We start from the raw sequence: 13,662 nt of genomic DNA, 5'->3' as shown, positions 1-13,662 counted from the left end.
AGATAGATAGATAGATGTCAGATTACATCGTTTTCCCGAACAGGGAGAGCAACAAGCAACGTAATCCGATTGGTCCTCATGAAAGCCAGACCCGAGTGCATTGTGGGTAGGGTTTTGCTGGTTAATGAGAGCTAATGATGGAAATGTGACTGTGTATGTGTGTGTGCGCGCATGTGCGTTTATCAGTGTGTGTTACACCCATTAAAGTCTCAGGATGGCATTGCTGTACGTAATGTCTGCCATGGGGCTGAATCCAGGCCAAATGTATTTATGTATTTAGTTAATTTAGGATGCAATGAAGAGCTCTGGTGGTCTAATTGATCTGTACAGGAGGCCGCAAACCAAAAACAAGGCCTCCATTAAAGGAACCTCTTGGGACACGGTCTGTGATGAATGCGTGGAGTGTGTGTGTGTGTGTGTAAGTAAGTGAAGGAGATGAGTCTCTGTTAGTGTGTGTTGCTGTGTTTGTGTGAAATGAAATATCACTAAATACTGACAGTGGAGTCATGCCTGCTCCAAACTGCAAACAGGATTGCGTGTAAGGATGAGTTTTGAGGATGAGGAAAATTTAAAAAATGTGTTTATTTTATCTGTACGTAAAAATCACAATGGGTTACGTGTTGGAGCTATTTTTAAAATGTTTTTTATTTATTATCGCTTCTAAACAAATTAAACCAACAAGATCTAAAAGTTGAGCTGAAACTGAGTTGGATATCTGGGGAATGTCTGACCAACTGCTGGCAACATGGTTGCATCTGCTGCTGAATAAAATCCAATATTAACTCACTATTTGTGTTTGGTTTGATTTCACTTGTAAACAAGCTACTACAAATATAAAACACAACAAAGGAAACAAAGGAAGTAATTTTAGGTTATTTTTATGGTGTGACTACAAGGTTAGCTGTGAGGTTAACCTTCTTGGAATAATGTTGAACGTTCCCAAATCGGGATAACGGTAGGTTTTCAGGCACTTCCCATTCTGCTGATATTGTGTGAATACAGCATGAGATATGTGTTGGTCACTCAGCTTTAGATAAGCATTTAAACAGTGAGGCTAATTGTTTCCCATTGCTTCCAGTCTTTATACCAGCTAGGTTAACCACTAAATCCAGCTCTGAGCCTAACTCAATGTGAGATTGATATCAATCTTCTCAAAAGAAAAATAAAAAGCATATTCCCAAAATGGTGACTTATTCTGTGAGAAAATTGCTTTATTGGTTTTCTAAGCTAGGCTAACAAAAGTAAAGTTACCAAAGTAGTTGCCTTAAACCTAACTAAGATAAAATAAGATAGACTTTATTGATCCCACACTGGGGAAATTCACACATTACAGCAGCTCTAGATACAACACAGCAGATAAGAAAAAAAAAACACATTAAATAACTAAATTAAATACAATATATAATGAAAAATAGAAAAAAATAGAATTAGAGTTGTATGTAAACTATATACAGCCTTTATACTACAACTACAGCTGTCACTTGATCAAATTTGGCATGTATATTCAGTAAATGCTATTATCCAGTTCATCTAGGAGGGAGTTCTGTACACACTGTTTCTGTCGTAAACATGTCATTTGCATTACGGCAATAATGCTGCTCATTTCCCAAATTTCATCCGGCTGTGTTGACCTATTGTCTCCATTTTCAGCTCTGAATGCAGCCGGTCTCCTGCTGCAGTAAACCAGGTTTAGCCATCAGGGGAGTTTAGCTGTAATTTATCAGACTAATCTCCTCTGGTTGTAGATGGCAATCCATCACCAAACCAACTGGGCCCACAGTGAGCCAGGAAGAGGAGAATCTTCCCACATGGGAGATGGAAACCTGTTTGACACCGGCACCTATGACGACATTTCAGATGAGTGTAAAGGCCTGTCATTTGTCTGTGGAGGGATGTCATGATACTGGCATCTCTGCACAAACACTGTTAGTATCATGGTCACTTCCTCCCACTGGTTGGAAGAGAAGTTAGTCATACTTTAACACACAGTGATGCATATTCAGTATTTGTCTCTTACAGTATCTCTTAATTAGTTAATTCATTTATCTCCATCACTCACACACAAACCCATGAGGTTTACAGTTAACTTTTCCAGAATTGCTAGATTACCACTGTACTGCATCGGCTATTATACTATATGTAAAATATGCACATATAGTAGAAAGCATTCACACATTTCATGTCATTCATGTTACACAGGTGAGGGAGGGCAATGTTGATTTTAATACTTCATTTATTGTTTTTGTGCTAATAAGCTTTTGTATCTCTCATGTTTTTTTTCCAAGATGGCAATGTAGTAATAGTAATAGTCCAGTTTTTAAGGAAGTCATCATTAATTGAACATTGTAATTTTTTCTCATGAACTACAGCAAGTACTGTATATGAATCCCATGGTTGTCTGTTTCTGTGTGTTTTGACATTTTTCCGTGAATAAAATTACAAATTTAGATGATCGTGGAACTTTAGAGGTGGTCACTGGGTGCTTTCTAATTGAAGGCACAGTCCAGTTTTGAGCTAAAGCTTTCACTGTAATTTTATTTTTATGGCTCTGTATACATTTTAAAATCCTGTGAAACCATTGGGAGCAGCACTGTTCAAGAGACTCAACATGGAGAACTACAGATATATATTTTTTCATAAATTTGAAACCAGGAGCTAAACAAAAAAAAACAACAAATAGAAGTGCAGCAGCTGAGCTGAGCAATAATACCACTATTCAACATAACTTTAAACTCTTGCATGTTATATAGTTCAGCTGTCCTACTACAAAATAAATCAATGTTTTGTATGTAACGTAATGTATGCCACACTAGATTGCTTATTTTACTCATTTGTCTGCTCTTTGTGAGTATTACTGTATGGTTGGCAAAATAATGCCAGATTTACTTTGCATTTTCTTGCTAATTTCATTTGGATCCCACAGATTCAGTTTTTCTCACCTCACTCCGCCATTCTTGGTTTCTATCTTTGATACAATCTCTTTTTCACACTCTTACTATCCTCATCTGTCTGTATCTTATCTCAGTAGCTTCATTCCATCTCTCCACTTGCCACACACACACGCACTCACTCACATACATACATAAGAGAGAGACAGAGTGACAGAGAGAGACCCCAGTGAGTCCCGTCAGGCTGCCAGCAGTAATCTGCCATCAGAGCCGTCACTCTGTGGTTTGCTAATTGGATAATGTGGTGCAGAGGAGGCACTCAGCAAGCCAGGGGATTCCCCTCATCACACTAGCTGGTGGGAGAGTTATGATGCAAAGTGTGTCATTACGAAGACATCCTCGATTTGGACCTAAAAGTATATTCCACTGGTGATCTTCACCATGTAGTATTTTGTTTTACTGAACTGAAGATAAATCCATAACAGTAGGTACAACCATAGTAGTAACAGTTGTAGTAGTCAGTGTTGGGCAGTAACTCATTACTAATAATAATATTACAGTAATAATATTACTTTTTCCAGTAACAAGAAGCGTAAGTTATTACTAATGAATTTCAGTAATAATATTACAGTTACTCCTCAAAAAATAAATAGTTATAATATTACTTTTGTTGTCACCCTCTGCTGATTTGCAATCCAACAATCCAATCACATCCTTGAATTTATTTGTGTAATCATGAAGGAAAGTAGTTTGGAAACATTCATCTGGAAATATTCCATTACTTTGATTTTAACAAAATAATGTCTGAATTTTGGGGAGAAAGGACACAATTACCAATTTTTTGGGGAGTAGCAGAACAGTAATGTAACTAGAAGTGCAACTAAGTACTGTTGGCAGGGAGTAATAAGTAAAGTAATTATATTACTTTTTAAAAGAGTAATGAGTTGAAAAAAGTGTTTCCATTCTATGCTACTTTATACTCCTACTCCACTTCATTTATTTTAAAATGTATAGTTTTTATGTAGGAAATATGACATATATTATATGTATATTATATGATGCATTACACTGAGTGTATAATACTTAAGTAATAATCTATCCAGTAGTGTACAAAGTATCGAACATTAAATGCTCTTATATGTATTTATTAGTGATAAAAACATAAACTATAATATTCTATAATAATATAACACTGACTGATACTTGAAGTGCATTTTGCTGATACTGCTGTATATTACTTTCACTAAAAGAAGCTACAAGGAGCTTATGTTGATTCTGGTGGCCCCTGTGGACAAAAATATGTTTCTCTTCTTGTTCCTACAGTTGGACATTTGAATTTCACTGTGCAGAATAATGAAAACTGGAAAGTTTCCCTGTGCTCCTTGAAAATCACAAATAGCTTGGAAGTCAGTCCTGGTCCAGTTTGCAACTGTGTGTGATGTGTGATGTCCAAACTTGAAGCCAGTGCACACACATGAATGGACTTTACAGTGAAGAAGGAGAGCTCTTGTGTCCAGTAGGAAAACTTTAGGTTTTTGCATATTCATAGTTTATGGAAATGTTTAATATGGTAGAAGGAGTAGATGCCTTTATGGATTTGAATGTGGAAATTCAACTTTTTTTGCAGAACAATCAGGCACTCAATATTGTTCCAAGCTGATTATTTGTATGGATTATTTGTTTTGATACACGTGTGGGAGGGATCTTTAAATTAGTGTTAATTTAGATTTCTGCTTTTACTACAGTAAATGATCTGAGTAGTTCTTCCACCACTGAGTACTCACATTGTTTGATATCTGGGCTCTATGCAAGTATGTGTGCAGTGTACATAATGGAAAACTGCAGGTGACTGCATGAGTAAATAAACAATGCACACAGAGCAAAAGGAATGGGAGATTAGTAGTGGACCACAGCTATTTTCTTCATTCATTTAAGATGAATTAATTATAGAAAAGGAGTGATTATATAAAGGAGAGTAATTATATGCACATCACCTGGATGCAAGGCTATTGGAATGAATGAAAAAAGGTAACGCCTGCACACTTGCTCCATGCCATAAAAGTTTAATAGTGACACGTGGATCTTCATCAGGTCAGAAAGTTTGAAGTAAGTGTATGTAAGTTTAGAGTAAGCGTCCAGCTGTTTCACTGAAGCAGTACTGACAGTAGCTGTAGTAGGCATCGCTGGTAGGGGAAGTCAAAGAAGCACCACTAAAGGAAGAAGACATTACATTCCTGTTGTCCTCAGTCCTCTGTGTCATCTTGCGCACAGAGGTGGGGCGGCCTGTTAGTCATCTATAGGAACGTTTTCAACCGTACATTCCATCAACATAATAACGCTGATGTTTCCTCCATCAGCTTCCTCTTCCTGCGGGGATCTGTCTCCAATCACTGCTGTCAATTAGACCAGCTCCTTCTCCCATGGACTTCTGCCTAATCTACTTTCTCTCTGGACTGATCACATTACGGTTCAGATGGTGCCATCATGGTTAAGAAGAGGGGGGAGGAGGAGGAGGAGGAGTTCAGGGTCATCTGCTGACTGGAAGGAGATATGAAAGAGGAAGGCCAGATATGCTGTTGTCATGATGTAGTGGTAAATACAATTTATGATCATCATAAGGTACGCAACCACGAATTCAAGCAAATATAAATCATATGTATTGAAAAATTGCTCCCATCTTTAAAGATCTTTTTTATCTATCGCATCCTACACAGATCAGCCATAACTTTATGCAGCTCCATTTACAACAAACTGTGATGCACTGACCCCTTTCTATCAGAACCAGCATTAACTGTTTCAGCAGTTTGAGCTACAGTAGCTCGTCTGTTGGAGCCTTCACTCTGATGTATTTTTTTAAATTTCAGTCAGGTGAGTCATTAAAGTTGAAGCTGAAGCACAACATTTTACTCAGTAAAGTGTCTCCATTAAAGTGTTTTGGCTACTTGGGGCAGTGCAAAAAGTTGCTAACTACTGTTACGACCCAGCTCGAAAAGGCAAATCAAAGGTATTTATTCTAAGGAAATTAGAAACCTTAAAACGAAATTAAAAGGGTGAGGCAAAACTACAAAGGAGGGCTGGTGGTGTTTAAATCAAAGACGTAAATACAACCAAAAGATGACTCAAAGAGCTTAAAACTATCTGAAATAAAGAAACATTGAAAGAAAACCCCCACTAACTACTAGTACTTACCAAAGCCAAAGGACAGCAGCTTGTGACAATATAGGATGCTTTTTGTACCATTTTAGTGTTTTTTCCAACCAAAACTTAAGCAAAATTCCAATGAATCAGCCCCTCATTTCTCCAATTAGTACAGACTTACCAAATGAAATTGACAGGGCATGGGCTCAATAGACTCTACAGACAGTAACTGATATGACAGAAAAAAAAGTTTATTATAACTGGACAGAAACATTTTTCTCTTCTAAATTATTATTCAGTCAGTGCTGTTACAAAAGCCTTGAAAAAAATCTGTTTGATTAAACTGAATACTTTTTACTTTGATTGTTATTTAAAGGTGGATTTGAGTTCACCTAATTACATAATAAAACATAAAATGAAGGAGCAGAGGGACGTCTTATTTTGAAGAGGAATGGGCCTGATTGATAAGACATTACAGATATGGTGGTGTTTCACATTGTCAAAGATAAGGTGTCTTTTATAGTTTGTTTTTAAGTGTGATTTTTTAGTTTTTCTTGTTCATATTTTATTTTTATGCCATATCACCCAGCCCTAGTTGAAAGAAATGATAACACATAGAAAAACAAAATGACAATATTAATCATGGTCCATAACATATAATACAAAGGAAATATCCATCCAATTTCATGGCTAATTTGACATAATGTAATTTAAAGTTGATACCTGTTTATCTATTTATCTTTTTAATTCTACACCACTATTGCCTCTTTTCTCTTTGTTTTATCCTTTTCCCCCCTATCTCTGCTCTGCCACCTACAAAAGCTCTGCACTCTCTCTGTAGGTCATGTCTAAGCCAATCATCTTTTTCTCTCCAGTGATACTGGCTAAATGGTTCACACGCATATGGGTGGATGGATGGATGGATGGATCAATGGAGGGATGGATGGAGGGATGGATGGGGCGCCGGCCAACGTCACGACTAATTCACTGTGCCATTCCAGCAGAGCAAATCAGGCTCATCAGGGACACTGTGGGTGGATTCAGAAACACTTCACTCCTGTGCGGTGTCCTTTTGTAAAAGCCCAGTACAATCTGAAATAGAAAACAGTGCCAGTATCTTGCAAACACCCTCAAAAATGTTATTGTGTTTGTCTAAAATGGTAATCTGCAAGATCCAGTCCTCAGCACTGTCAGTGGCACTATGGATATAAACAAATAGATATAAATGGCTGCAATAGGATTTTTGTGTCACGACAGGACAACTCGTTTTTATAACAAGTCATTCAAAGTGGGGTCCACAAGCTACAGTTTGCCTGTGATAACCTTTCTTCTGTATTATAAAACACATGGCATAGTTTTTATGCATGTTTTAAAGAAAATAGCATACATTCAAGTACTGTATCTAGTCTAGTGTGTGTGATAATTTGAGTGTGTGAAACACATCAAATGTTAAAAAAATCTCCACTAGTTGTCAGAAATGTTCATCAAGATCATATTTGTCTAAAGAGAGATTTGACAGTCTTGGATCAGCATTTGGTGATATTGCAGGCTGGACTTTTTATAATTCATGATATGTACTTCAGTATGTGTCATTTGACTGATATTTAGGGTTTCAAATGTAACATAAACAGTGATATATTTCTGATTATTGCACATTTTACACACATAAGTACTGATGTTTCGGTTGACTAGAATGATTAAAGCTTATTTGGTTTGATACTGAAAGTGGGTAAATGGTATCGAATAGGTGTGGGCTGAAAAAGGTTTATTTTGAAATAATTTTGTTAGTATGACAGCATAAGAATCATTTCAGCAGAGTCATTCTCAGACATTGTGCATTAAATATTTCACATCCCAAGACCTAAAAAACAGCTAAACAGACATTCAGAAATTATGACAAGCTCATGATTTATTGATTTCTCCATAGCACAATCATCCGTATATATATTTAACTCTGAAAATGTATCAACATAATAAGCAACTACCAATCATTACTTAAATTTACAGTCACAATAGCTAAGTTGAGGCTTTTACTAGCCCATTGGACCAGTTCTGGGCACAGCATCGATTCTATAAGTTCTCCTTTCAGATGTCAGACCATAATGTAAAGATAAAAACAAGAGCTTTCTATACATTACATATATACAGTATAAACATGATTGAAATAAATTAATAAGGGAAAAAAGCTCTTATAAAGTTAATTACTGCAGTTCATGGAGAGAGTATCCGAGGGGTCTAAAACCTTATGTTATATTTATTTGATGTGGATATTATCAGTTTATGTTTATTATTTCTAGAATCTCTTTGGTGCTGTGTGGAATAATAAAGTTTTTTATTAACTGTTTCTTGGTTTGTGGATACTTGACCTGGTACCCCCTTCTTCTCCCTTATATTGTCATTCCTCTTTTTCTTCTACCTTGTAGAATATATCTGCAGTAAACTCTTGAGTTAACTTCCTATTTCAGATAATAATTATCTAATTTCCAATGTCTCCCTTCCTGCAGCACCTGACCAGCACTGTGATCAGAAGAGCCCAGGGGAAAAGGATCAGATGAGTCAACAGCATCAACGTTGGCATATAAATTAGTTATTCATACGATTAGTTAGAAGAAAAGAAAAGAAAAGAAAAGAAAAAAAATTCCCCACTAATTTCACCATAAGCCTGTATATTTCCGACCGTGAGCAAGACCGATGACGGAAGCAGCGACCTACTGACGTCTCAGGCCCCTGATCGAATCTGATGTCCCCTCCTGCTCCATGAGAAACATCCAGGTGTATAAAACGGGAGCAGACCTGAAGGCGAGAGAGACAGAAAGACAAAGAGAGTCAGGAAGCATCTGGTCAACAGAGTGGAGATACAGCAGCGACTCGAGATCAGGACTTTGGAGAGCGCAGCGGACAGAGCCAATATCAGACAACTTCCTCTAGAGCACATGTAAGATTTTATATTTACATAGAAATTATTTTAGAGCTTCATCAGATGGTGGGTACTCGGTTGTGTCTGTGTTTGGTCATTTTCAACTTTTCTTTTCTTTTTGCGCGCTCCAACCAGGTTTTGGAAAAGTCTTGCCCAATAACCGAATATGGAGTTTTAAGTAGAATGAATTGCTCGTTGTAGTGTCAGCAGCAGTTCGACACATTACATTTGGTTTGTAATCTGTGGTGGCAACAGAACTGCAGCGTCCCCGCGGTGTAATAAGATGTTTAGAGCTCGCCGGTGTCCGCGCTGTGCGTAATTGCGCATTGGATTCCGCTGTGTTTATTTTCTGTCTAAATTAACTATCCACCGAGGGAATTGTTTTGTTTCTTTTCAGTTGGCAGGGACTTGACTAAAATCTGAATCAGTTAATAAATGGTTGAAACTGACAGCTAAATGATCTTTAATAGGCGTGAGCGGATTAAATTTACTCTGATTACTTTTTTGGAGGAGATGGATAGCATTTTGGCAGTGAACCTGGGGGGTAATGGGGTTTGTCCTCGTCAGCCGTGCGTAATTACGCGTATTAGATTCCGCCTGTCTTTTGCTCTCCTCGGACGAAACTCACCATTAAATGAAGGTTTATTAAAGATCGATATCCAAACGGCTCTTCGTGGCTAAACTACGCTTCTTTTTCTTAGCTTTGTCTCGAGCAGTTATCCACTTGTTTGCCACTTAATTGTTGCGAGTGATTTAAGGTAATGAATAAAACTTCACGGGTAACGTGTGAAGGATAGTGCCTGGTCGTCGGCAGACTGGTGGGAAATGGTAAGGTATGTGTTCAGGTTAGATGGAGAATAACCCATGACTGTTTCCATCCTCAGGTGTAAAGCGATGTTACAACGAACCGGCCCCCAGCTGCTTTTCCTAATAGCCCTGTGCAGTGTGTTATACTCCCGGACTCTGAGTCTGCCGTACACATCCATGAGGTAAGAGAAACCATTGTTCTTTCGATCCAAAATAGAAAGAAATAATTACAAATGCTGTGTGTAATTGATGCCAGAGGTCGTGGATCACATGAATGTGCCTCAGAAAGAGTAGTGTTTCAAAGTGAACAGAGAAGAGAGAGCAAAAACGAAGTTAAGAACTACACCAAAATCGCTTTAATATTTGTAATATTGAAATTATGATCTTATAGTGTATTACTGTATTTCTAGTCTTCTGAAAGGGGTGCTGTGATAGGCTATTTGCCTTTCATACCAGATAACTCTTTAAGATTTTACGCTTGTTGGTAGCTTTAAGGAGTAAATCTTTATTATCTTTTTTTCCTTTTTTTTCCTGCTGCCCGCTTTAGATCATTATTAGTAGCAATAATTAGAACCGAAACACCGTCAGAATTAAGCAGAATCGAGAACTGGAGCTGGTGCGCGTTGTTGCCGTATTTGGTGTTTCGATGTATCAAATGTAACCAGATGTTATTGTGATTGTCCTGCGATTCTGTGCAGACCGACGAGACACGCAGACGGTCTGTTCACCAGCGGATACAGCAAACTCCTCGGACAGCTATCAGCGCGGAGGTACCTGGAGTCTCTGATCGGGAAGCGGGTCAGGTAGGTGACCTCCCAGTCCGGAGAGACCGAGAGGAAGACGCGTTAGAATCACAACTAAATGGAAAACTTTAGTTAATTGTTTATTGCTTGAAATTGTTAAACGGGATTTCATAAAGCCTAAAACCTATTTTAAACACCTTTTCACTTTTGGGAAGGTTTTACTTTTTTTTCTTTGTCAAGAGTAGCTGCCAGACCTGGATCTGTAAAGTGATAGATCCAGAAAAAAATGTAACATGGTTTCAGATTTTTTATTATTTTAAAGAAAAAAAAGGGAGACAAACGGATAAAGACAGGGTTATCTGAAGCCAACATCAGCCTCGTCCTTTAAAAAGGTGTAAGTGTAGATAAAATGTAAAAGGGTGTCGGAGACATGTCAAACATAGTGGGAGAAATCTCACCTCAGACTCGTAACAAACTGTTCATTACAATGTCATCAGAGTTGTTTGTGTTCATACTGAAGTTAACTCACACAAAGAAAGCAGTAAGCATTTTTCAAGTGTGGTTTAATTTTGAAGGGAATTAAAACTTGTGATTGTGATGGTCCTTCAGGGATTTTGGCTGTTAAATCTTAGTCAGCTAATTTCAGTTTTTCACGGAAACCTTTTTTTTTCTCACTTCAATGACTTTTTGTAAAATACATCATGTTTTATTATTTCATGTAGCGAGAGGTGACTTTTATGGGTAATGTTTACAGTTTAACACCAGAGGACCAACTGACATTTGCCATGAAAAGACTCGACCTGCTTGATGATGCATTTTGTAATTGACTAAACATTTTTAAAGGTTAATTTATACCACTACTGCTTCATTACATTACAGCCAGGAGGGATTCACAGTCACACACATACACACACACACACAAAGAGAAGAAAGACACCATGAATCACAGATCCTGAGCTGCACTGATTTGGCATTGAAACCTGCTGCCCCCTGAACTGTGGTGACACTATTATACCTTCATTCTTCTTTTCCGACCAGTGATGAGCTGATGGAGGAGCCAGTGAAGCGCCACTCAGACGCTATCTTTACAGACAACTACAGCCGCTTCCGCAAACAGATGGCCGTCAAGAAGTACCTGAACTCAGTCTTAACAGGAAAGAGAAGGTGGGTATCAGCCCTTCCTACCTTCACCTGTCCATCTCTGTTTCATCCTCAACCTTAAGCTGACTGATTGAAAGGGGTTAGGATTTTTAATGGAATTCTGTATTTCTTTCAAATCAGTATGTACAGTAGCAGCCGTTAAGAACATTCACATTGACTTTACCACTTAATTTTTGTGGTTGCTGCTTGCTGAGACTCCAATGAGCTCAGCGGTTTGAAACCAGACTAGCTAACATATTATGAGCGATGTTTATTATATCATGAACAAAAATCCTCAGAACATTGTACACAACTTCTTAAACATCGTTGTAAATCTCAACCAAAGCATTATTCAACAGCTGCTAGTAAAAAGCATGTGATGTGACCATTAAACACAGACTTTCCCAGTACTGTATGAACACAGCACAACCGTGAGCACTAAAAAAGCCATAGACACAAAACAACACAAAATCTAATCAGCTGATTAATGGACCAAATAGCCACACCAGCTACTTGAACGTTTGTGAGACACCTAGCTTCAAAAAAACACAGACAGTTAAACCACAATCAGCAGTGCAGCTCATGTTAATGTATGGTTAAGTAATAATACATAGGAAAGAATAAATAAAGTTGTTCATACTATTTAGACCCCATAAAGGCTTTTTTCTCCTGTCAAGTGTTCCACTATATTTCCCATCATCTAAATCATCTACAATGGGCCTTAGAATTTATATGTATATTTGTAACAAAATGTTACTGTTTACAAGATAAAACCATTCATGTGTATCAATTTTCTTCACAGCCTAGAAGATCCTGGAACCAGCGACTTGGAGGAGTCCAGGGACGAACCCAACTCTTTCCAGGAGAGCTACAATGACATCAATGTAGATCACCTCCTAAACAACCTTCAACTGGTAGGAACACACACACACACACACACACACACACACACAAGGTCTAAAACTCAAATTAATCCCTCGAAAGATAAAAGTTCAAAAGCACACAAACATTATGTCCTCATATGTGAACCTTTAAATAGCTAGAATATTTCTGATACAACTGTCACACATTCACACTAAGGATACATTACTATATTGATACTATAGGACTGTCAGTTTTCTGTTGTTCTAGATCAATAACCCTTTCCATTTTCTCCCCTCTCCTGCAGCCACTTTGAGGAGGGGCCCATGCTGGAGTGAATACCTCAAGTCATCTTCATGAAACCACCCATTCCAAAACCAACAGAGTATTAATCCAAAGGACATTTGAAAGTCAAATCAACCAATGATGATGTGTTCTCCAATGTGGTTATCTATCTATTCATACACACAGTACATGTTTACACTGTATATATACAGTATATATATACAATACTAATCACTAAAGATTCTGGGCCAAAGACTGTGGGCCGCACTGAGCAACATGCATGTCCTTGAGCAGTTTGGTCATCAGCGTTTGAAAATGACAACTGGCAACAGTAATATATAAACAGAAGAACTATGTATACTTTCTTTGTTCCATTTATTTTTAATGGAATCATTTCTTTTTTTATAACTTTTTATGTAGTTACCACTGTCCTATTAAATTTGAGTGAAATTTGTCCCAGCAACCTTCAGTGAAACATTTGACTCATTGAATGTCAATAGAACAGCATTTACTTTCAGTAGTGTACCTTTCCCATTGATTTTCAGTGGATCTACTGTAACCTTAGTTTTAAGTGACCAAGGTTTGTTCAGTTAACTTTGAATGAAAAAATAAGTCTGATTGAATTGTTGTGAAATTTCACTTACATTAAATCTTAATGGAGAATGTGTCCAACTAATCTTCAGTGCAATACTAGTACCACCAGCTTTCAGTGGGAATCATTGCTTTGCTGAAATTTAACTTCAACAGAACCATTTACTATTAATCACAAGATACTTGTATACTATAAAATGGAATTTTGCTGCTGCACTATTAAATTTGAGTGAAATTTGTGCCATCAACTTTCATTTGAACACAGTTGACCCATTGAACATCAATGGAGCGG

At 37.5% G+C, this 13,662-nt stretch overlaps 1 protein-coding gene across 1 annotated transcript; it reads left to right on the top strand.

The window, feature by feature from the left end:
• The first annotated feature begins 8,859 nt into the window (after positions 1-8,859).
• On the top strand, positions 8,860-12,810 carry vip (vasoactive intestinal peptide). Its single transcript, XM_035663839.1, has 6 exons — positions 8,860-8,961; positions 9,828-9,932; positions 10,449-10,553; positions 11,532-11,657; positions 12,436-12,547; positions 12,802-12,810. Coding segments are annotated over exons 1-6 (459 nt in total). The 5' UTR covers positions 8,860-8,959.
• Positions 12,811-13,662: the final 852 nt, after the last annotated feature.

Source organism: Morone saxatilis, unplaced genomic scaffold, assembly GCF_004916995.1.
Source record: "Morone saxatilis isolate NCDOM2014 unplaced genomic scaffold, NCSU_SB_2.0 Contig19, whole genome shotgun sequence".
Taxonomy (NCBI): domain Eukaryota; kingdom Metazoa; phylum Chordata; class Actinopteri; family Moronidae; genus Morone; species Morone saxatilis.
Note: the sequence above shows the minus strand (reverse complement) of the source record. Positions and strands in the feature narration are given on the sequence as shown.

Excerpts from the sequence above, each read along its gene's own strand:
- vip (XM_035663839.1), top strand. Across the intron at positions 9,933-10,448 it reads CTGCCGTACACATCCATGAG|ACCGACGAGACACGCAGACG; the intron begins GTAAGAGAAACC and ends GATTCTGTGCAG. Across the intron at positions 11,658-12,435 it reads GTCTTAACAGGAAAGAGAAG|CCTAGAAGATCCTGGAACCA; the intron begins GTGGGTATCAGC and ends TTTTCTTCACAG.